Source organism: Crinia signifera, chromosome 3 (genome assembly GCF_055691185.1).
Source record: "Crinia signifera chromosome 3, ASM5569118v1, whole genome shotgun sequence".
In the NCBI taxonomy this organism is placed as follows: domain Eukaryota; kingdom Metazoa; phylum Chordata; class Amphibia; order Anura; family Myobatrachidae; genus Crinia; species Crinia signifera.
Genome location: NC_139219.1, coordinates 74714082 through 74740246, shown reverse-complemented (window position 1 = coordinate 74740246; position 26165 = coordinate 74714082). Strand labels below are relative to the sequence as shown.

Here is a 26165-nt window from a genome sequence, read left to right as displayed (position 1 = left end):
GCCCGAGTGACCTCGAACGGTCTCTGCAGAGCTAGTGACACTGACTGCAATGTGCCATCTACAAATGCACCAGGACAGGGCACAGTGGCATTTGTCTTTGATGACTGTAATGTAATTCAAATCTTTAATTGAAAGAATTCACAAGAGACAAAACAGAACATCTGACACTAATAGCAGCATCAGTTGCTGTCCTTCAGAAGAGCATTCTCAAGTTCAGATTCATATTTACTGTAAGACAGTCAAAGTGCAGTTCCTCTTAAATGTCTCACATTTAGAAAAGGATGGCACTGGGATTCAAGGAGGCCAAAGAATCATCTGCTACCATAATAACAATTCTTATTTTGAAAAGTCATAAATTTGAGGTCAGTAGCACTTGTGACTAGCAATATATAACACATAGAGCAGTCCCTGAATCTCCTGGTCCACAGACCCTTTATTTTTGTTAGAGAACTGGTTTAAAGGAGAAAGAGAAGAAAATTGCGCGGTGGATGCACACCAAAAAGAATGTTTTATTTCATCATTTAAGACTTAACCTTTATTAATTGGTTTATTTTAAAATATTTAGAGAAGAGCCAGGTATCTGTGTTCTTTTATATGGAACTACAGGCCTGGGTCCACTCCGCTTTTTGTGAAATTGATAAGAAGTTAAAATTGGACATACAGGTCACACATACATATAAGGTGAAGTGCTTGTGCACTTTTGAAGTAAGAAAGTGTGTTGTTATAGTTTAAAAGTGTTTGCTAGACGTGTTACTGTGTTCTGTTGTTGCTGTATAGCAGTATCAGAGTTGGCAGTTCATGTGCCTTTACTCTCGGACACTAGGGTTGGGGTATAGGACAGTATATCATTAAATGAAATTGACATCAAATGTACCAGTTTTATTTATTCACTTTATTGTGTCTCTTTTGTTCACAATTATACGGTGGTGGTGTCACTTGGTATTTTATTGTGACACTATAGCCTGGTGATAGGTGCCTTCTCAATAAAGGTTATGTTGGCTCCTTGTGTGTTTGAGCACCTTTTTCCTCTCCGACCTTGGGTAGAGTCGGTATTAGGTTGGTGGTTGGATATAGTTATTTTATTGGTAATAAAACACGTTGGTAGCCTTTCTGTTATTGGCAGGTTGTATCCTGCTTCTGGCTGCACTGGGTTCCACCACCCTCTCTATATGTGCCTCAGTTCGATGTTGGTCACCATATATCTTTAATTGTTAGGTGTTCTCCTTTTTTATTTGATTTTGTATTTTTTGTATATTTTTATTTTATTATCTTTGTTGATATACTGTCCTTATCAATCTTTAAATTGGTGTTAATTCCAATTGTAGGATTGGATACAGTTTGGGTTCAGTGATCAGTTTTTAATATTCCACTGCCCTCTGGTAGCTTTGAGTGGGAGGTATTTAGGATCGGTTACCCTTTGTTGTGGATTGCTACCACCTTATTTTACACAGCACTGAGTCACTGACTGGTACTTCCGAATGGGTTATGTTACCCTGTTATGGTTGATAGTCGGACTTCAGTTTCTGGTTGGGTTACTTGTTTTTTGCATTTATTTATTCATGCAAGTTAGGTCCCACTCAAGCTAGTAATTGTATATGGATTGTGTTATCCTATGTGGTGGGTGGTCAGACCTCAGTATTTAGGTGGATTATACCCAATCTCTGCACTAGTTTGTCTTTGCAGGTTTGGGTCCCACTCTAGCTGGGCTGGCTTCTACACTCCCCTCCACATATACACTGGTATCATGAACCATACACTGGTTGTTATTTAGTACAGTCCTTAAGTTGGTATTAATTTCAGCTAGAGGATTTGGATACAGTTTTTGGGTTCAGTGATCAATTTTCAATGTTCCACTGCCATCTAGTGGCGTTAAGTGGGAGATATTAGGATCAGTTCCCCTTTATATTGTGGGTTGCTACCACCTTATTTGGCACCGTACTGAGTCATTGACATATATAATTGGTAGTCAGACTTCAGTATTAGAGTGGGTTACCTATTGTTGCATTTATTTATCTGTGCAGGTTGGGTCCCACTCTAGCTGGTGATTATATATGGGGTATATTACCCTATGTGGTAGGTAGTCAGGCCTCAGTACTTAGGTGGATTATACCTAGTCTCTGCACTTGTTGGTATTTGCAGGCTAAGTCCCACTCTGGCTGGGCTGGCTCAGTACAGTCCTCTCCACATATACACTAGTGTCCTAAACTATACAGCATTAATCATTCATTCATTTGTAAATTTACATTAATAGATACACAGTAACAGAGGTCAATAGGTTCACACATGTTTCACAGTTAAGCTTCCTCAGAACCGCAAAGAAAAGGATGGCACTGGGATTCAAGGAGGCCAAAGAATCATCTGCTACCATAATAACAATTCTTATTTTGAAAAGTCATAAATTTGAGGTCAGTAGCACTTGTGACTAGCAATATATAACACATAGAGCAGTCCCTGAATCTCCTGGTCCACAGACCCTTTATTTTTGTTAGAGAAATCAGACTACTTGAACCTTCTACATTCATTGATATAAGGATGCGATATGAGGAGGATAAACACTATTTATTCCCATTTTTTATGTTTTAGAATGGAACATTACACCTGATTATCCTTGTTTCAGAATGTTCCTTACTTCCAGTTTTCTAAATAGAGCCATAACATTTTTGGTCCCTATAAATGTCCTAATTTTCCACTTTTACCAACTTCACAGTTCCTATTACTTTATTTACTGAATGCAGTTACCAATACTGTAAGTGTTGTTATTCTCTGGGCTTTATGTCATTATTTATTGAAGTTCAAAAACATTACTTTATAATGAAATTTATTCTGTCTAGACAGTACAGCATTTGAAATGCTATGCTGCTGGGCAGGCTTATCTAAGTATCTTGGGAAAATGCAATTATGTACTTTATGTGTTCTAACATTATCTATAAAGAATGAAGGTCTACAAAAGAGCGACTGTCACACACAACAATGGGTCTTGACAAACCTACAAGCTTCTTGGCAGTGGTATAACAATAGGGGTGGCAGAAAACGATTTAGTACTCAACCACCAGGCCCAAAGCAAAGTTTTGTCTGGGAGCCCTGGTGGCGTAGAACAACTAGTCTGTATGCACCTGTTCTGTGTTTCTTGGTGTTCATGTGGGCCAGAAAATGGGGAGTGAAGTTCAAATTGAGCTGTAAATTCTGTAAAAGAGGCATAAATGAGTCTTCACTGAACCTGTGTTGTCCTCTGTGCAGAGTGGGGTGCTCCATAGTGGATCACATTTCCTTCCTCATTGCCAGGCCAAATAGGCTGCTCCAGAAGTAGAACTATCACAGGTAACAGCCCATACAACTGCTATCTGAACTGAGAGCAGGATCTATCAGCAGTGGCATAATGAGGGTGGGCCAGCATGTGGGCACCAGTGTGGAGGGGGTGCTAGTGCGTGACTTGCGTTCACCATGGAACTGAACATGCTATAAACTATAATCCTGAACTTGTGCAGCACCTACAGTGCTTGGTGTGCTTCTTATTAAAAAAGGGCTAGTGCAGCTCTCCGCCCAGCAGTGACACATTTGAATGATGATGCAATGATTCCTTAGAGGAGCCGGAAGGAGACCGCAGGCTGAAGACAGCCTTTCTTGGTAAGTAGTAAGTAAATTATAGTACTAGGGTAATACAGTACGAATTGCAGAGGGGGGAGCCCTTTCGGGAACATAGAGGTTGAAGGGGATTACAGATATTGTCAGTCACAAGAGAGGGAGTGTGTGGGGAGAAGGGGGAGAAGGAGCACAGTAATGAAACAGCCATCATGTGAAGTCACCCAGCATTTGATTGTTGACTGCCAGGTTATGTGTGTGTCACTGTCACAGTGATTATTGTGATAGGTTTGCATCTGCTAGCCCTTTTGATGCTAATCAGTGTTTGCTGGTCCTTTGCCCACCCAGTGAGCTGCACTGAAATGAGGATGTCCCAACCTTCTCCTGTTCCCAATAACCTTTCACTTCCTACTCCTCTAGGACCTGCGCATGCCTGTTTCCTGTATGCTGCCCATACAGTGTGATGATACTTTCCTCAGATGTTCTACAGTGTACTGACCTGAGTATCCATGGAGGCGGTATGCTGAATTTCTGTAGGAGGGAAGAATGATAGTACAGTATATGTTCTCTAGGAGAGGGGGGGGAAGTAGTGTGATGTGCAGCACGGAAGGTGTAATGGTTAACATTACTGCCTCACAACGCTAAGGTCATGGGTTTGATTCCCACCATGGGAGTTTGTATATTCTTCTGTGCTTGCGTGGGTTTACTCTGGGTACTCCAGCTTGCTCCCATAATTCAAAATATAGTGGTAGGTTAATTGGCTTCCAACTATATTAACCCAATAAGGAATCTGTGTGTATGTACATGTGGTAGGGAATATAGACTGATGTTAGGGCAGGGACTGATGTTTGGCTCCTGCTCTGCCGCAGACCGCAAATCTCTTCAAAGAGTGGTATCATTGGCAAGCAAAATAATTGGGGTTGCCTTACCAAGTATCCAACATGTATATGGAAATTGGCTCCTCTCAAAGGCAAAGAGTATTTTGAGGGATCCTTTGCACCCTAGTGGAGAACTGTTCTCTTTATTACCATCGAACAAAAGATACCATTCACTCTTGTGCAGAACAAGACGGTTTAGGGTTTCTTCCCAGTGGCAATTCGTACTCTGAATAATTAGTGGGAAATGGTTGGATTTAAGCATGGTCTTGTATTCTGATGTCGCTTCCTTTGATTTGTTCTTCTATGCTGTATTGCTCACATTTGAATTTCGTTAAGTGTTCATTGCATGTGGGAATTTGATGATAATAAAGATATATTTTTGATTTGATGTTAATGTTCAAATATTCTCTGTAAAACACTGCAGAATAAGTGTACGCTCTAAAAATAACTGTTAATAAATAATAAATGTGGAGGCAAATTAATGTTCTCGGGGGGGGGGGGGGGGGGGATGATTTAGGGGTACATTAACGTTCTTTAGGAGGGGGTAGTGTGATATGAAAGTATACATGTCTCCCAACTTTTGACACCAACAGAGAGGAACAAACTCATGTGCCTGTAAATTGGGGGGGCATGGCCAATGCCCTGTAGGTTTCTGGCATGCCTTCTGTCACTCCCTCCTGGTGTACAGAAGCCCTGTGCATTTATAGACAACGAGTGAGAGAAGGGCTCCTAACTCCCTACCCCACCATGGGACACTGCTGCACTCTGGCGGGACAGTAAAAAAAAAAATCAACGGGACTGTCCTGACAATATCGGAAAAGTTGGGAGGTATGGGTGTATTAATGTTTTCTGAGGATGGAGTGTGATGTGGGGGTACTTATGTTCTCTAGGAGTGGGATAGTGTGATGCAGAGATATATTATTGTTCAAGGGGGGGGGGTTGTTATGTGGAAATATATAATGTGCTAGGTGTTGTCACTATTGAGTCAGATTTTAAAGTCAGCTCAGGCTTCTGATGGGTGCTGGAATGGAACTGGGAGCATGAACAGTGGCTGATTTGATATAAGGTGACCACATAGACAGCCGGCAGTGCCCTAGTCACCGGAATAAGTTCTAGTAGTGGAGTGCCAAGCACCAAGAGAGAACAATAACTCAAACCAGTAGTGGATAGAACTGAAAGAACCGGTTTGGACAAAGAAGCTTGTTACTGGGACTGAACACTAAGGAAACGAACCTGGATTACAAGGACAACTGCGCAGAAGTGTATATTGGAAAGAAGAGTCTGGAGATTAACCAGGTGAACTGGACTAGAGCTTGGTAAAGATATAACGAATCTGGAGAAGACATAACGGGGAATGACCAGATGGACTGTATGTTTTGAAGAAGTTCTGACTCTGAAGTCGGTCATGGAAGAGAAGATTGACCAGAAAGAATGGACCGGAGGTTCTGAAGAATTACTGACTCTGGAGTCGATGACGGAACTGAAGAACTGATGTATCACGATGAGGAGCACAGGGTAAGTAAGTAAACATGCCTAAACTGGCTAACTTTTCCCTATGGCTCATACCCTATATCATTTTGTTGCCCTTGTCTTGTACCAATGATTTATATAGTGGCAAAATTACACCGTTTTTCCTTGCCTCTTTATGCATGATAATACCTTAGTGGCCCTTACAGCTGGGTTTACTGGGGGAAGATCATGTCAAACAAATCTTATTGACTTTTTTGACTGGGTGACTAAAGTAATAGATCAAGGTGGAGCTGTAGATGTGGCTTATCTAAAATTTAGTTAAATAAACTGTTAAATAAACTTGAAAGCTTGGGATTGGATTTAACGATAGTTGAATGGATAAGAGTGTGGTTGTAGGACAGAAAACAGAGAGTTGTAGTAAATGGAGTACAGTCAAAGGAGGGAAAGGTTACAAGTGGGGTACCCCAGGGCTCTGTACTTGGACCAGTGCTTTTTATATCTTTATTGGTGATTTTGCAAATGGAATTGAGGGTAAAATGTGCCTTTTTTGCAGATGACACAAAAGTATGCAACAGGGTAGACACACCAGGAGGGGTAAAACAAATGACTGATGATGTAGGTAGATTAGATGAATGGTCAAGAGCATGGCAACTACAGTTTAATGCCAAAAAATGCTAAATCATGCACTTGAGTCTCAAAAATCCAAAGACTAAATGGCACTATAATGGAAACTACTGAGGAAGAGAGGGATCTATGTGTCACTATTTCAGGGGACTTAAAGGCAGGTAGACAATGTAACAAAGCAATGAAGAAGGCAAGTCCGATGCTTGGTTGCATAGGGAGAGGTATCAGTAGTAGAAAGAAAGAAGTAATAATGCCACTCTATAGGTCATTGGTACGACCTCATCTAGAGTATTGTGTTCAGTTCTAGAGGCCATATCTCCAGAATGATATAAATACATTATAGACTGTACAAAGAAGGGCAACTAAAATGGTGCATGGCCTACATCATAAAACATACCAGGAAAGTCTAAAAGATCTTAATACTGTATGTATACTTGTTACACTTCTGTCCCGGACCAGCCGGGACAGACAGTGTAGACGAGTGCCGGGGGAGACGTTAGCGGCGTCGCACAGCAACGCCCCTGGCTTCCGTCCCCACGGCATCGTCAGCAGGCATCGGGGCGTTGCCGGGCAACGTCCCCGAGCGTCTCCGTCGGTGTGCCGGCGCGCTGAGGTCATGCGCCCGGCAGTGCGGCGCACGTCAGCGTCAGCGGGGATTTTGAATAAAGAGCCGGCGTCTGCCCAGGACAGACGCCGGTTATAGCTTTTGCACCTCAGGGTCTCAAGTGTTCCTGGTTCCCGCTTACTCACTGCTCCTGGTTCCTGTGTCCAGTCGTCCTGTGTCCTGTCGTTCTTTCCCAGCCGTGTCCTCCGTTCTGCCTCTTGTCCTCCTGGTGTCCGTGCGTTGTCCTAGCTGTCCGTACCCTGGTTCCCGCTGCCGTTGTCTCCTCGGAGCACAGATAAGTGGGGTTTATCCCCAGACTGCCCCTTACTTGTATCTTGATTCTTATGAAACACCTCTGTGTATTGTTACACCTGTTTGGTATAGGTTTGTGTTACATCTCTACGTATTGTTACGTTTACCCAGTTTGCTATAGAGTAAGGGTGACCTCGCCTTCTTGGGTTAGTTAGTCATCCCCTTGTTCATCTTTGACATTGGTGGCAGCGTTGTCAACTCTCAAGACCTGGTGGCATCGGGGGCGGAGCCTGACTAACGGGCTCTGTCGAACGCGGCTATTATAGGCGAAGCCTAGCACTAGCACGCAGCCATCAATCCCATTCGATGACAACGGAGTTAGGGTTGGCGAGGACTCCCGGATATCATAACATTATAACCGGCCAGACCATACTCTGAGACTGTTGTTGCCCCTACAGCTCAGAGGTTCGGTAGTCGTGGGGAAACCCAATCATGGATCCGTCACAGCAGGCTGCTGCCCACTCTCTTGCAGGACAGATGCACACACTGACGCAGAAATTGCAAGAGCTCACCCTACGGGTAAACTCACACGAGCAACGGTCTCAGTCTAGCTCCTCCTCCGGTGGGAGTCTGGAGCCCAGGTTAAATCTCCCTGACCGTTTTTCAGGTGACCGGTCTTTGTTTTTTAATTTTAAACAGTCATGTAGGCTTTATTTCAAATTGCGCCCAGGATCTTCTGGTTCTGAGGCTCAACGGGTTGGAATGGTTATTTCACTCTTGCAGGGAGATCCTCAGTCTTGGGCCTTCGGCCTTCCAGATGGTGCTGAGGCTCTCTCTTCTGTGGATGCATTCTTCTCAGCAATGGGGTTATTATACGATGACCCGGACCGGGCGGCCTCGGCCGAGTCTAATCTTAGGGCCCTGCGTCAGGGGCAGGACACAGCTGAGGCATACTGTACTAAGTTCAGACGTTGGGCTATTGATTCTGGCTGGAACGACCCAGCGCTTCGTAGTCAGTTTCGGATTGGGTTATCCGAATCCCTTAAGGATGCATTAGTACAGTATCCCACTCCCAAAGACATTGATGGGATCATGCAGTTAGCCATTAAAGTGGATAGGAGATTTCGGGAGCGGCAGAGAGAAAGACGGTCTGGAGTGTTGCCTTCCTCATCTGTAGACGAGTCTACCGAGGTACCCGGAGACGAGCCTATGCAGTTGGGGGCCACTCGACTATCTTCATCCGAAAAAAACCGCCGACGTCTCAAGGGCCTCTGTTTGTATTGTGGGGGTCCCGGTCATCTTGCTGTTGCTTGTCCGCTGAAGGCGGGAAAAGACAGGGCCTAAGTGATACTTGGGGGGTTCACTTGGGCCTGTCGAGCTTTTCTCCCTCAGATTCTGTATTAATTCAGGTATCAGTCTCTGTTACCGACCGTTCTTGGAACGGATCTGCCTTTGTGGATTGTGGGGCGGCCGGTAACTTTATAGATGAAGGCCTGGTGCAACAATTGGGCCTTATGCCCATACCCCTGGAAAATCCCGTTTCTGTTTGTGGGTTGGATGGCTGTCCACTGTCTAAAGGCGGTATATCTTTTAGGACTCCCTCCCTTCGGCTGTCGGTGGGGGCCCTTCACTCCGAAGATATCACCTTTCTTATTTTTCACTGTCCTCTCACTCCTATAGTCCTGGGGCTGCCCTGGTTGAAAAAACACAACCCTGAATTTAATTGGGAAACTGGTGAGATCACTCGGTGGGGAGGGTCCTGTTCGGATGTTTGTCTCACTCTCCCTCTCCGTGTGATGCACCCCGATTTTCAAGCTCTCCCTCCTCAGTACCGTGATTTTTCAGATGTTTTTTCTAAAAAAGAAGCCAACACCTTGCCTCCTCATCGCCCCTTTGATTGTGCCATTGATTTAGTGCCTAATGCCAGACTTCCTAAGGGTCGTTTATATGCGTTATCCGCACCTGAGTCCCAAGCCGTGGACCTCTACATTAAAGAAAGCCTTGAAAAGGGGTTCATTCGGCCCTCTAAATCACCGGTGGGGGCGGGGTTTTTCTTTGTTGAGAAGAAAGATGGGTCTTTACGGCCCTGTATTGATTACAGAGCCCTTAACAAAATTACAGTAAAAAATTCCTACCCATTACCCCTCATCTCCGTATTATTTGACCAGATTCGGGAGGCAGTGATTTTTTCCAAAATAGACCTCAGGGGGGCCTACAACTTAATTAGAATTAAAAGTGGTGATGAATGGAAGACCGCGTTTAATACCCACTCGGGGCATTTTGAGTATCTTGTGATGCCTTTTGGTCTAGCTAACGCCCCGGCAGTCTTCCAAGACTTTATCAACGAAGTCCTTCGACCGTTTTTAGGGGGTTTTGCCGTAGTTTACTTGGACGACATTCTCATTTTTTCCAAATCTCTTCCTGAGCATCGGCAGCACGTCCGCCTGGTGTTGCAGAAGCTACGGGAGAATCATCTATATGCCAAGTTGGAAAAATGTGAATTCGAAGTGTCACAAGTGACTTTTTTAGGGTATATTATTTCCCCTCAAGGTTTCTCCATGGATCCATCGAAGGTTCAGGCCATTCAATCCTGGGCTCGCCCAACCACGCTCAAGGCCATTCAGCGATTTCTTGGTTGTTCTAACTACTATCGCAAATTTATCCGCTCCTTTTCGGACATTGTGGCACCCATAGTGGACTTGACTCGGAAAGGGGCTGACCCAGGACAATGGTCTCAACGGGCGATGGATTCTTTCATAAAATTAAAAAAAGCGTTTTGCTCAGCTCCAATTCTGCACCACCCAGACCCCAGGCTTCCCTTTTTAATTGAAGTCGACGCCTCTGATGTGGGTGCTGGAGCAGTCCTGTCTCAGAAGGGTCCACTGGATCTAAAGATTCATCCATGCGCTTACTTCTCCCGCAAATTCTCTCCAGCCGAGAGAAATTATGATGTAGGTAATCGTGAGTTATTGGCCATCAAATGGGCGTTTGAGGAGTGGCGTCACTGGCTTGAGGGAGCTCAGCATACCATCACCGTGATCACCGATCACAAGAATCTCTCTTATATTGAGTCCGCCAAACGCCTCAACCCACGACAGGCTCGGTGGGCACTGTTCTTCACCAGATTCCGGTTTATCATCACCTTTAGGCCGGGATCTAAGAACGTGAAGGCGGATGCCCTCTCCCGCAGTTTTCAGACTTTCCAGGGGTCTGAGGTGAAAGCATCTCCCATTGTCCCTTGCTCAGTAATCATGGCGGGCCTGACCCAAGATTTAGCCACCTTAGTCATTGCTGCCCAAGCGTCGGCTCCTCAACAGACCCCACAGGACCGTTTATTTATTCCCCAGAAATTACGGCAGGCGGTTCTCAGGGACTTTCACTCGGCAAAAAGCTCCGGGCATCCAGGTATTGCCAAAACTTTTGAACAGTTGGCCAGGACTGTTTGGTGGCCCTCTATGAGGCAAGATGTCGACAAATTTGTGGCCTCATGTCTGGTCTGTGCGCGACACAAATCGTCTCGACAGTCTCCTATTGGGCCGCTGTTCCCCTTGTCCATTCCCAAGAAACCATGGTCCCATATTTCTATGGACTTTATAGTTGACCTGCCTCCGTCTAGCAAGTTCACCACCATCTGGGTTACTGTGGATAGATTTTCCAAAATGGCTCACTTTACTCCTTTACATGGGCTTCCTACTGCAAAAATCCTAGCAAATTTATTCATCACCAACATCTTTAGGCTTCACGGACTCCCGGTCGATATTGTCTCAGATAGAGGTTCCCAGTTCGTGGCCAGGTTTTGGAGACAGTTTTGTGCAGCCTTAGGGATTCAGGTCAGTCTCTCCTCTGGCTATCACCCGCAGTCGAATGGACAGACCGAGAGGGTCAACCAGGCTTTGGAACAATACCTCCGCTGTTTCGTTTCAAAGTGCCAGGACAATTGGGCTGAGCTTATTCCATTAGCAGAGTTCGCATACAATAACTCTTATCATTCAGCCATCAAGAGCTCTCCTTTTTTCTGCAACTCAGGTTTGCACCCCAAATGTAGTTCATTCATGCCCCCGGTTGATCCGTCAAGATCCTCGTCCACTGTCTCGTTTTTTAGGAAAGCCTGGAAGAATGTACACATAGCCCTTAGACAATCCTCAGCCCGGTCTCAGATTTTCTTTGATAGGCACAGGAGACCGTGTCTCTTTAAAGTGGGTCAGAGAGTATGGTTATCCACACGTCATATTAGACTTCGACAGCAATGTTCCAAGTTGGGTCCCAGGTTTATCGGTCCATTTCCGATTATCGGACAAATTAACCCGGTGGCATTCAGACTTCAGCTTCCCAGGTCTCTGCGCATCAATAATGTCTTTCATTGTTCCCTGCTCAAACCTGTCATCGGAACCCTTCCATCCAGCTCTACACGTACTCAAAGACCTGTCTTGGTTCGAGGGCATAAGGAGTATGTGGTGGAACATATCTTGGATTCCAAGGTAGTCAGGGGTCAGCTCAAGTTTCTTGTCCACTGGAAGGGGTTTGGAGATGAGGAGAGATCTTGGGTCCCAGAAAAGTTTTTGCATGCGCCCCGACTAAGAGCGGAGCTCTTTAGAAAATTTCCCTGGAAACCGGGTTCTAAGGGTTCGGTGACCCCTCCTCAAGGGGGGGGTACTGTTACACTTCTGTCCCGGACCAGCCGGGACAGACAGTGTAGACGAGTGCCGGGGGAGACGTTAGCGGCGTCGCACAGCAACGCCCCTGGCTTCCGTCCCCACGGCATCGTCAGCAGGCATCGGGGCGTTGCCGGGCAACGTCCCCGAGCGTCTCCGTCGGTGTGCCGGCGCGCTGAGGTCATGCGCCCGGCAGTGCGGCGCACGTCAGCGTCAGCGGGGATTTTGAATAAAGAGCCGGCGTCTGCCCAGGACAGACGCCGGTTATAGCTTTTGCACCTCAGGGTCTCAAGTGTTCCTGGTTCCCGCTTACTCACTGCTCCTGGTTCCTGTGTCCAGTCGTCCTGTGTCCTCCGTTCTGCCTCTTGTCCTCCTGGTGTCCGTGCGTTGTCCTAGCTGTCCGTACCCTGGTTCCCGCTGCCGTTGTCTCCTCGGAGCACAGATAAGTGGGGTTTATCCCCAGACTGCCCCTTACTTGTATCTTGATTCTTATGAAACACCTCTGTGTATTGTTACACCTGTTTGGTATAGGTTTGTGTTACATCTCTACGTATTGTTACGTTTACCCAGTTTGCTATAGAGTAAGGGTGACCTCGCCTTCTTGGGTTAGTTAGTCATCCCCTTGTTCATCTTAGACATTGGTGGCAGCGTTGTCAACTCTCAAGACCTGGTGGCATCGGGGGCGGAGCCTGACTAACGGGCTCTGTCGAACGCGGCTATTATAGGCGAAGCCTAGCACTAGCACGCAGCCATCAATCCCATTCGATGACAACGGAGTTAGGGTTGGCGAGGACTCCCGGATATCATAACAATACTTTGGAGCAGAGAAGGGAAAGGGGGGACATGATAGAAACTTTCAAATATATCAAGGTCATTAACAAGTTCCAGGTGGGAGACATTCTTCACAGGAAGAGGAGCAGCAGAACAAGAGGACATGCACTGAAACTAGAGGGAGGAAGATTCAGGGGAAATTTGAGGAAGAATTACTTCACAGAAAGAGTAGTAGATAAATGGAATAGCCTCCCATCAGAGGTGGTAGAGGCAAATACAGTAGTACAATTTAAACATGCTTGGGATAGGCATATTGATATCCTTACAAAAACATAGGTGTTAATGAAGATTCAGTGGTCTATTTATTAAAGGGAGAAGCCCTATATCCATTAGAATGGTATGTAATATGCAATGCATTGCATACTGCATGCAATACATTCCGCCATTCACAGCATGCATAGCGGCATATATTAACGCCTTATGCATAAATAATTGCAAATATATACATGCAAAGGTCATTAATTTCAAACATGTAATAAATAATGTATTTACATTTATAATTGTATTGTCTGTAGTAAACACAAGCTTTGTCTTAGGATTGGATACTAAAATGTATTTGAATAAAGCTAACAATGATATGTATTTGGAGAAGTTCCACGCATCAACCAATCAGCTTCAAGGTAGCATTTATCATGCACATTCTATAAAATGGGCAAGGTTTCCACTGGTCCAGTTCTTCACTCTTTTCACTACAATGTGTAAACTTACCTGCGCTCACTGTAATTGCCTCAATGAATTGCTCTCTCCAGCTGTTTGTCCCAACCACTAGAGCTAGATTTGTCTTTTTAATAAGTTTGTCCACAGTGCTCTGCAGAGATAAGAGAGAAAGCAATTGTTACAATTACTCACTTATGATTACCATTAAATATATGATACATTCTGACCATTTGGCAGGCAGATGCATAGTAGCTGCTGTGCTTAGGTATCATTGCCGAATAGATCTTGGTAATATAGTTTTAGAATGAAAATATGGTATTATCCTATTATGATGGACAACCAATTCAGCCATAAATGGAGAGAACACAAAGAAATTTTGTCGAGGATAATGAAAAAAAGCTATGAACAAAGTCCTGATGAGCAACTATTGTGTATATTACTTATTAGAAAAGAAAGCAATTATTTCTGCTAGGTGATATGTTGTCAAGTGAACAATTTAGAAAGTTATTTGCAATTCATATTTAACTAAATGAAACAATATAATTGATACTTTACACGCACAAAATATATTATAATTTATAAGCATGGCATATTTTATTTTACCACTTACATAGTTTTGCCAGTGGGTGGCACTGTTCTATTTCAGTAAATGGATAGATGATTTTTACTTTATAGTGACAGATAACAATAGAGACACGTTCAACAGATCACCAGAATAAAGTAACTTCAATGGGAAGCTCTTTGTGCAGCGGTGTGACTGCACTGCAGCTTATTCACTCTTGTTTGTTTTTATTTTTATGACACATATGTAAGCACTTACACAACAATACTAGATGTACTGTATGTATTGTGGCAGGCTTCAGGAACATGGTTAGACGATGCTCACTGCCTGGTGCATAGGAATGGAATGCAGTCAATATCAGGAGATGACAGGGGAATCCCGAAGCCCTGAGTTCCACTTACCCTGGAGGTAAGTAAGGGGTTGGGGTTAGAAACTATGGGGAAAGTTTGGGCATACGTGTGTGTACTGTCCAGGGAGACTCCTGGAAATCCTCCCAGAAAAATGGGCAAGTCTCCCAGTATACGCTGTCCCGCTGGTTGTCCAATGGCGTGATTATCCCCATTGACTGATGATGCCGGAAATCTTGGCATTGTGTAGCGCTTATTTGGCCTCCTGGACCTATGCCATGCCGCCTCATAAAAATGTCAATATAAAAACACTACACAGTAGCATCATGGTTACCATCATAGGTGCTGGAATGGAGGCATCAGTCAAAATACTGGGTCATGGGATGCAGTGCATATACTATCTACAGTAAATAGAGATAATACCTTTTCCAGCTGGCACAGCTCCTCCCACCGCATAGCACTTCTATGCCTGACCCAGGGCCTGCTCCCCACTGCAACCAGCCCATACTTGCCTATCCCCCCCGAAAGCTGTGTGCAGCCCTGAAAGAGTAGGCAGCTCTTCCACATTCTGCCTGCTTCTTATTGAAGTGGGCAGGATTGTATGTCTCTCCCCAGCAAACGTGGGACTGGTGGGAAGAGGGCAGTGCTAAAAGACTGGATTGAGTCATTTAGTTGCACCCCTTACTGAGGACCTGCAAATTGTGGGTGTTTCCCTGTGTTGGGGGCAGGGACTCACTAATGCTGATACCTTTCAGTCCCACCTCTTGAAGTACCCTGCAGTGTCTCCTCTCTGGGCATCTCACAGAGAGGAAGTAGGTAAGTATGACCCAGCTCCAAAACCTACAGTGTGTGGCCGTTACTGTTGGTTGGCTTTTCCTCCTGGACCAACACTGCACCCTTTTAACCTCCCACTTCATATGCTCCTCACATGTGCCCTGTACAGTTTTATTGCCTTACCTTCCATACACCACCTCAGCCAGGGTGTGAATGGATACTGTCTATTCCTCTACATAAAGTCACTCACATGTTACAGTTATATTTTTGGGGTATATTTATTAAAGACATTTTGTAGGAAATCATTAAAAATTTGGGTTAACCTTAACGTATAAATATCCCCTGAAAGTTCTATAGCAGATATCAGGCATGTCTGCTGCGCTTTTCCTGTTTCTCTGCACGACATCAATGGTGTTAGGCATTGTATCCTATGGCTATGATATACATATCAAACAATTTACAGAGAGAGGGATTTCCAGATCCCTCCCCAATAATAGCCACTGGTACATGCACTGTCTAATGACCACACATGTGCAGTAGGTCCACAGCATAAAGTGATTCTTGATTTGATGACTTTAGTTGGCTCATATCGGAATGCGTTTCTCTGGTTGTGATTTTTAATGCATCTGGGCTGAAAATTAATTTCAAATTGCCTGCACAGGAGCAATAAAATTTTTTACTTATCGAGTCTAAACCTCAATAAACAGTATAAATGAACACTTAATGTGTATTATTCTGCTAATACACTATTATCGGCATTCCCCATAGATTACTATTTATTATACGGTATCTTGTACCCCCACCAACCAAAAAGGTTGTGGCACCCCTGGTTAGCATTGTTGTTTAACAGCAGTGGGATTGTGGATTTGCTTCCAACCATAGCCCTGCCTTCCTGGGCTTTGTATGTTCTCCCCGTGTTTGGGTGATTTTCCTCTTAATGCTCCAATTTCCTCAAACACTCTAAAAGCATATTGGTTTATTACCAAGAATTAGCTCTAGTCTATGTCCATGTGAATGGGATTATAGACTGTAAACTGTATTGAGGCAGGGACTGATGTGAATGGTTTAATATACTTTGTATCTCTGTAAACTGCTGTGTAATATATACTGTATGTGCAATATAGTAAGGGCTATTGAAATAAGATATACAGTGTGTGACACGTAAATGTGTTACATTATATACTCTTATGAAATGTTATGAAATCTATGGAATTACTGTAGAAATTGTTAAGATGTTTTTATCGGCAGTTGTCATGTGACTTAAGGTAATTAAAATGAATATAGATTGCAAAGCTTCCAGTATACAAGCCACATAAAGCTGTGAATTATTTATATACTTTCATGAAAGATTTAGTAGCTAAACTAGTTTACGCAAAAACATGTCAGTGGCACAGTCCGAGTAGTTGTTCAATTTTAATATAAAATCAGTACATTTGTGCAATCAAGAACTTTCTATGCCATGTTTTACAGTAAGAATCTAATTAGCATAGGAATTTACCTACAGCAATATCACCTTTTCAGCAAAGATGTGTACTGTAGTGAAAGCCATCTCTTGGATGCTCACAAATGGCAATATTATTATTATCCAAATGACAGCTCATTTATACATATCGGTACAAAGAGCTAGATAAAATGATCCTCAAAACCAATTTTACCGAATTAGGCTGTAATGTTATGTGGTAGCATTTTTAGAAATGCTACCAGTTCTCACATCTGAAACAGAAAGAGGAAACTAAGGGAGGTGAATGGATGCTGAGAACTTTTGTGTAAGAAGAGGAGTTTATGTTTTTTGAAGAACTTGCTTTTTCTCACTCTTCAATATTCTCTATTGAAGAGATGGGTTACACCTCAATGGGGGACCTATTGTGATGAAGGGAACAAGCACTAGAAGGCTAGAAGAGAAATATAATTAAGGAGTGGAAGAGTGAGGATAGAAGCATTGCTTAGATTGGGAACAGGACTTGTATGGAGCAGCCATCTACTGCCTATTTCCCCATTCTGCTGATGCCAATCCTATCTGCCAATTGATGGACTCCAAGGAACGGTGATCTATTGTGTAATTGGCAAAATACAGCGTGTTAAAAAATCCCCATCTAGCCAATTACAATAATTTATTGGGTCTAAAATATCAAGGATTTCAATGTTGAATTTTGCCAATCTTTGACCCTGGTATCGTGAAAATGGAGAATTGCCCTGATATCCCCCAATAAATGGGCCCCATAAGTCAAAGTAAATAGGAAAGAAGTGTGTCAAATTATCAGATACGCAAAAAATATTAACTGATGGTCGCAAACTAGAAATTCAAGAATTAATTATATTCCAAGATAATTATGATATAGTGAGTATATTACCAGTTTTCCACTGTGGCCCCGGAAATTCCTAATCTGTAACCCAGAAAATTCCCTGGAACCTCAGCCCGACCTTGGAAAAGAGCAAGGTTCGGGACCCAATATGGCCCCAGCCTAGACACTTTTCCACTGCCAAAAATCTCGGATTGTGTTGTGTTCATGTGCAAAAACCCGGGATTTTTAGGTCAGTGTTAAAAGCATATTACTGAACTTTGGCTGGCTGGCAGGGGGGGGTTGGAATGCAATTGTCCAGGTTAACAGAGATGAAATACTGAGGTAGCCTTGAGCTTCAACTCCAGTGGCTATTCAACTGCAACCCCTTTTTCACCTGATACCCTGTTTATTGGCCATTAAATTAATATGTTAACACAAGTTATTGGGTGTTAACACAGTGTGTGTTAACTAACTCATGGGATCTAATAAACTGCTGGATATCATGAATTTTTCACACCTGCCCAGGGACGTAAAACAAACTTGAGATAAGTGCTGTGGACATGGACTAACTGAATAGCCCTGGGGGATCAATTAGCAGCAGGTAATTGAATTCCCACCTTGGTGTACAGTATTCTTAAGAAATGTCTAGTAGAATTATAAGAGCCTTTATAAGTAGGTACACACTTGGGTTCATGAAAAGACACCCAGCATAAATGTTTGAACAGCAAAAACAATATGTAACCCTGCTCATGGCTTATTGTAACTATACAGATTTAAATGCTGGCAATGGAAATAAATGGTCAATCTAGTCTGCCCCTATTTTAAACATGTTACCTCAAACCATATTTTATGTTACTCTATGTTCAGCTTGGGTTCTGCTTATTGAGTCACATTTATAAGCTCATCTCTAAAAATACAAATGAGATACCGTATATACTCGAGTATGAGTCGACCCGAATAAGCCGAGGCACCTAATTTTACCACAAAGAAACTGGGAAAACTTATTGACTCGAGTATAAGCCTAGGGTGGGAAATGCAGCAGCTACTGGTACATTTCCCTGTATAATAATACCAGGACACCACAGGCTGCTCCCCCTGCATAATAGCAGGACAACACAGGCTGCTCACCCTGCATAATAGCAGGACACCACAGGTGGCTCCCCCTGCATAATAGCAGGACACCACAGGCTGCTCCCCCTGCATAATAGCAGGACACCACAGGCGGCTCCCCCTGCATAATAGCAGGACACCACTGGTGGCCCCCCCTGCATAATAGCAGGATACCACAGGTGGCTCCCCCTGCAGAGGACACCACAGGCTGCTCCTACTGCATAATACACCACAGGCTGCTCAGGCTGATCCCCCTGCAAGGGACACCACACGGAGGGGGGAAGGAGCAGCCGGCGCTTACCTCCTCCAGTGTCCGACTCCAGGGGGTTTGGGGTGCGCCGCTGACTGGCTCCACGGGGGGGGGGGGGGGGTCACTATGCGGCCGCCGCCACTGCCCTGTCGTCCACTTCGCTGCCCGTCTATACTTTGAACAAAGGCGCGGCTACGGCAACATGGCCGCCGGCCTCCTGCACTGAGCACATGTATAGTGCAGGAGGCCGGCGGCCATGTTGGCGTAGCTGCACCTATGTTCAAAGTGGAGCCGGGCAGCGAAGTGGATGGCTGGACGCAGGACAGCAGCCACTGACTCGAGTATAAGCCGAGTGGGGGCTTTTTCAGCTAAAACAAAGGCTGAAAAACTCGGCTTATACTCGAGTATATACGGTACATTCTCTACAACAGACTCTGTGCATGTGAGATGTCCTGTAAAATAGGCAGGAGATGGAGCAAGGCTTGAGTGTCTCTAAAAAGAGAATCTCTTGTGTTCTCATTTACAAAGACATCCTAAAGACCGGTTTCCATTGTGCCGTACATTTATATAGTGTATTTAAAATAGCATCACAGTTGATTGCTACCTATTTTTTTCCATTAATAAAATGTACACCGAGTAATCAATAATATTGTTTTGTGTTTTTTAATACAGCTTTATAACTATGCAGAGGAGAAAATTATAGCTGTGTCCATCCTCTCCTTACTGCCTTTGTTAGCAGAAAATGTACAGAGAACACTATCAAGGTTACTAGGCAATTATTGCTCAATTGATTTTCCTTTCTCTTCTGTGACTTTAACAAAGGTTAAGGATTAGCAATCGCTCTTCTGCCTGCCCAGTTCCCCACTCTGTGTAAGATACACATGAGTGATATAGACATATGATTGTCATACAATTCCTGCCTTGCAATGCTTAATGATGTAGCCATGAAAAACATTATTATCCAGGGATGGGACATAATACAGTGCCAATACAATGTACAAGTGATGCAATAAATAATGGCGATTTCTAATACCATTTCTTATAATCGGTGACTTCGAATGTCATTGATTCATTGTGTATTATAAATGTATACAGTAATTTATTACAGTAACTGGGTTAAAATATACCCATACCATATATACCTTATACAAAGCTGCAAACACAATAAATTATATACAGGTATTGTGGAGTATATTGTTCTGACGTAGGACAATATATAGCACATATACCGGTAGGTGTATTTATCTATATCTTGGACTTATTGCCTGAAAATAACAATACAAATTTTTTTGAAAGAGGAGAACTCTTTCCAGGGGCACAACGCATAGTTTCTGGGTCCCATAGTAAATTTGGAAACTCGGTAGTGCCGAACACATAACTTTTTAGGTACTTGTGTAGTTTCACGGCGCCAGCATGGCCGTGCGTCTGAGTGCCCGTAGCGTGGGCAAGCGCATACACAAGTACCACTTTTTACATTACAATGCATCTTATTTGCAAACACGCAATTTCTGCGGATTAAAATGATATGAAGCATGCCTACATTCTGTGTGTGACGCGGTTGTATCTGCATAGGAAATGCTACATTACAGTGTTTTCCAGTAAAAAAACTGTAACGTAGCATTTCATATGCAGATACAACCACAGAAACCGCTTGTGCTCCTACTGTATTTGCACCATTTTGTGAATAAAATGCATTTTAATGAAAAAAAGTTGAATGCAACTACATTATCACATGGAACACTAGCATTAGGTGTAGCACTACTTATTAACGAGTATAGATGTATGTGGACACATTTGTACCGGTATATTTTTAGAATGGAGGAAATCCCCTCACAGTTATGGTGGGAATCGAACCCATGTCCTCAGTGCTGTGAGGCAGTAATTCTAGCAATTACACTGTCTATGCTACCCCGATGATAACTACTTTAATTAATTTCCAGTGTTGCACTGGAAGACCACCTGGGACTCAACTAAGTTTGAGCTGCTATTAGCATATGTGTGCTCGGAACAGCAGTGCGGAGGCCTACAGAGCAGATGGATGCACATCTATGTCCCCCTGAACCCCACACCTCATAGTGCCCAGATGTCACCGGTCGATTTCTATACACTTTTCTAGATGTACCCTTCAACAAGTGACATAATACATGGCTGGCATATTTTATCTCTAATGAATTGCAGAAAATGTGAGAAGAAGGACCATTAGGTCCAACCTTATAAAGGGCATTTATTAACCCCTTCACGACATTTGACGTATATATACGTCATGGTCGGGAAGTACTTCCCGACACATGACGTATATATACGTCATGACTTCTAACTGTCACTGCGTCTAGAGACGCAGTGACAGTTAGGTGATGTCTGCTGTCCCTGACAGCAGACATCCCCCCTCGCCGCCCAGGGGGGGCAGGGGTGCCCCCCCCGGTCGGCGATCGCTGTGATTGGCTGTTCAAATCTGAACAGCCATTCACAGCGTTTCCTGTGTTACCGGCGGCTAAGCCGCTCGGTAACACAGGGATCGGTGGTGATCGGTGCTGTCAGGTACAGCACCGATCACCACCGATGTGCAGCCCACCCCTCGCACCCGCCGGGCACTCACCCGGCAGCAGCAGCGGCTCCAACGGCTCCCCCGGAGCGTCTGGAGCGCACGCAGCGCTGCCCTCCTCCCCCCTCCCCCCCGCAGCAGCAGCAGCAGCATCAAGCTGCTGAAAAAGGTTTACAATAAAATACAGTATATGCACTGAAAATATATGTATATATATATATATATATATATATATATACATACACACACACATATATATATATATATATGTGTGTGTGTATATATATGTATATATATAAATATATATATATATACATATATACACACATATATATTTATATATATATATGTGTGTGTGTGTATATACCCCACCGATCGCCAGCCCCCCCCCCCCCCCCCTCCCACCCGGCAGCCCCCCTCCCTCCCACCCACCCGGCTGCCGCAGCGCCAGCACCCCTCCCACCCCCCCGCCAGCCGCAGCGCCAGCCCCCCTCCCAAAGCTGGTGACTAAAATGGGGTCACTTGTGGGGGGGTTCCACTGTATTGGTGCTTCGGGGGTCTTGCTAATGCGACATAGCACCCACCATTCATTCCGCCACCAAAAATCACTCCTTCCCTTCTGAGTCCTGCCATGCACCCAACTGGTATTTTTTGGTCACACGTGAGGCATTGCCGTACTCGGGAGAAATTGGGGCACAGATTTTGGGGTGCTTTGTCTCCTTCATTCCTTGTGAAAATAAAAATTTTTGAGCCAGAACTGCATTTTTCTGTAAAAAATTACATTTTTTTACACAAAAATGCAGATCTGGCTCAAAATTTTTCATTTTCACAAGGAATGAAGGAGACAAAGCACCCCAAAATCTGTGCCCCAATTTCTCCCGAGTACGGCAATGCCTCATGTGTGACCAAAAAATACCAGTTGGGTGCATGGCAGGACTCAGAAGGGAAGGAGTGATTTTTGGATTTTGCAGCACAGATTCTGGTTGAATGACCCCCGAAACACCCATACAGTGGAACCCCCCCACAAGTGACCCCATTTTGCAAACTACACCCTTCAGGGAATTCATCAAGGGGTATAGTGTACATTTCAAACCCCCCGGGGTTTCACCAATTTTGATACAACTGAGCTGTGAAAATGAAAAATTAATTTTTTTTCATTTTCACTGCCCAGTTGTACCACAATTGGTGAAACCCCTGGGGGTTTGAAATGTACACTATACCCCTAGATGAATTCCCTGAAGGGTGTAGTTTGCAAAATGGGGTCACTTGTGGGGGGGTACCTAACTTTTAGCATCTTATGGTGCCTAGAAACCTACATGGTGCCTAAAAAATAATCTCATAAAAAGGAGGCTCCAAAATCAAGTAGGTGCTCCTTCTATTATGAAGCCTGTGGTTTGGTCACCGTGCACACTAGGGCCACATATAGGATATTTATGAAAACCAAAGAATTGGGGGAATCAATTTTTAGTCACATTTCTCTAGTAAAATCTACTGTGTTCCTTAGAAAAATGTATTAAAATTGCAAATCTGCAAAAAAAATGAAATTTTGAAATTTCACCTACACTTTCTTTTAATTCCTGTGAAACACCTAAAGGGTTAACAAACTTTCAAAATGCTGTTTTGAATACTGTGAGGGGTGCAGTTTTTGAAATGGCATCATTTATGGGGGTGTCTCACATACAAGTCACTCAAAGTCACATCATAACTGACCTGGTCCCTAAAAAAATCAGAGTTTGAAATTTTCTTGAAAATTTGAGAATTTGCTATTCATATTTTAAGCCTCCTAGTGTCCAAAAAAATGAAAATGAGGTTGAAATAATGATGGCAACATAAAGTAGACATATGGTCTATGTTAGTTATTCACTATTTTGAGTGGTAAGATTATTTGTCTCACAAGCAGAAAATTTAACATTTTGCAAATCGCAAAATTTTCCATTTTTTTACGACATTTTGGTATTTTTCACAAAAAAACACAGACTGTATCGACGAAAATTTACCACTAACTTGAAGTACAATGTGTCACGAGAAAACAATCTCAAAATCACTGGGATAAGTAAAAGCAAAAAAAAGTTATCCCCACTTAAGTGATACATGCCAGATTTGAAAAAAAGGGCTCTGTCAGGAAGGCAAAAACTGGCTCTGTCATGAAGGGGTTAAAACAGCAGTTTATGTAAATATTTCATTTATCTCATTCATAACCATTTACATACAATAGAGCTAAATAATAAAAGACTGCAACCAGTTCATTGAGAACCCCGTCTTACCAGAGACCACTTAAGATAACAGTTATCCAAGAAATACCCTTATTCAGTGTTTTCTAGATGTAAATTATGTCGCATTCCAAATAGCAAATGAGCCGCAACTCAAATTGATTTGTCGTCTGCAAGATTTCACTAGTGGTTTACGCATGTTCTGTTTGCTGGAAACGTGCTTCTAGAAAGTGCTTTGGAGATGGTCACGTCCTCTGACTATTTATCCATACTATACTTCCAATATTCAGTAATATGCTAACATGACTGAGTATGTGACTATTTCTGAACACATTATTGTCTTTACTTTTCCACTTGATGAATAATTAAGTAAAAACACAATTTTGATTAAATGATTTGATGTACTGTACCGTGCAGCAATTGCTTATTTCATGCTCCCTTAAATCTAAAGCTATGCCTAGATAAATGCTTTATTTGGTGTGTATCTGAAGAGCTTTGATGCTTAAGATATGCTTAAATCCCTTTCTCCACTGCGTCTGAATGGGCTTCTGGAAAAATAAACTATAAGAGAAACATTAGCAATAATAAGCCGCTTTCTTTCATTTTTTTTTTTTAACAGCCCACAGGCACAGAAAATGGGGACTTGTATTAGAAGAAAATAAAGTCCATCGGAACATGTCTCAAAAATACTTTCATATGCTGGTGTGGTGCTGTGCAATTAATGCTTTGTGTGTCCTACAGTAAATGTCTGAAAAGCTCCTGCGAAACCAAGAAACACAACATTCATAGTTGCATTTGAGCAGTTGATTCTAAAGTCCCATACACACGAGGCAAGGGGGGAGCCTGTGCTGAGCAATGGGCTAAAGCATGACCGCTCAGCACACATCGCAGTACACCCACGATACACGCTGCGTGTGATGGCGACGTACTGGACCACGCATCGCCATCATCCTGGGCTTTACACGCAGATCGATCAGTGCTCCAATTCTAAGCAATCTAGTCAGATCACTTAGAAATGGGGTGAAAGTCACCCTGTGTGTATGCCCCTTAAGGGGCAGATTCAATTAACCATAGGGTGTATCACACTTCTAAAAGTATGTGATAAAGGGCTGTCATTGCTCATTAACAATAATGTGACATACAGTACAGTAGGTGCCTTAAACAATAGTACTTCTTTTGTTACCAAAGTGCTGAATCCTTAAAATCTCAATCACTTTCAAATGAAAGCGTAACACTGTTTTCCTGTCACTTTAACCTCAGACAACATTGCATGCAGGCGGTTTTAGCCTTCAATCTCTCACTATGGGAAAAGGTAAGCTCTTATGAATTCTAAAGTTTGAAGAGTACGCCTGACATCGAACCCTAGTGGCTACTGATGCTGTGAAATGTATTATTCAGTATCTGTAATGGAGTGTAAGATCTGATCTAACCTGCAGGTGTCTATAGAGTGCTGCAGTCTATAAAGTGCTGGACTATATGAATTAACAGGTTAGGTAGCGGAACACACCAGCATTGTAGGAAAATGTGTAGTGTTCTACACGGTGTTCCAGGGACAGTAGTAGTGCCTTATTATCAAACCGTATGTACCGCAGCTAATGCCCACTGATGTACTGCAGCCTAAATGTGGCACACAAATCACTATGGCCGGATGATTTTTGCTTTATGTTGGTGGAACAACAATCATTTTTCTGTTTGTTAGTGTATCAGACAGAGCAACCTTATATTTAAATAAGTCATCTTTTTATTTATGATATAAACTAAATTAATAAAAAATGTTTCCATGATTATACTGAAGTTGTTTTCAAGCAATTAGTACCCTCTGAAAATTGAATTAACTGTGTCTCTCTATTACTTTAGCTTCATATCTAGTACGTGTAATTATGTGAAGGGGCACAAACCGATATGTTACCTAGAATTTTATTATGTTTTATTACAAGTCTCCTTCCCAAGCCCAACACCATTGGCAGTGCCTTTTTTTTAAATCTGATGTGCACTCTCCGCACTAGGACCACCCACCCTGCGCCCCACACTCAAAAAGTCCCCCCCCCCACTCATGATACCTGTTTGTTATCAGGGGATCCCCTCCCCCTCCTTCTGGCTGCTATCACAGGTCTGCTGGTTGTCAGGAGATTCCCTCTGCCCGCTGCCACATGTCTGCTTGTTGTTAAGAGACTCCCCCTTCCAGCTGCCTGACCCCATTAAAAACATCCATCCCAAAATTACCAACGCCTACTCTAGCATCCTTAATAACTGTCTCCTCTGTAGGGGCAGCCATTTTGGGAAATACATTTCAATTGTCGCAGGAGCAACGGGGCCACAGGCAAGCAGGCTGCAGGTCGAAGTGATGGCATCACAATAGCCCCTGCAGAGCCCCAGAGCCCACAAGCCACTCACCACCTCAAAGCCACCGCAGAGGCACACAGTGGCTTGTGGCACTGCAACTAATCAGTTGAGTGAAAAAAATATATTTTTTATTTTTTATGATGAGTACTAACATTGGATTTCATTTAACCTTTATATATGTGTACAGTATTTGTGGTG

At 43.4% G+C, this 26165-nt stretch overlaps 1 protein-coding gene across 6 annotated transcripts in view; it reads right to left on the bottom strand.

Moving 5' to 3' along the window:
* Nucleotides 1–26165, bottom strand: part of SLC8A1 (solute carrier family 8 member A1) — a 503134-nt gene that overhangs the window by 39449 nt on the left and 437520 nt on the right. For all 6 annotated transcript variants that reach the window (XM_083176013.1, XM_083176011.1, XM_083176014.1 and 3 more), the window contains one exon: nucleotides 13599–13698. In XM_083176013.1, the coding sequence (XP_083032139.1) occupies nucleotides 13599–13698 (100 nt within the window). The remainder of the gene's footprint in view (nucleotides 1–13598; nucleotides 13699–26165) is intronic.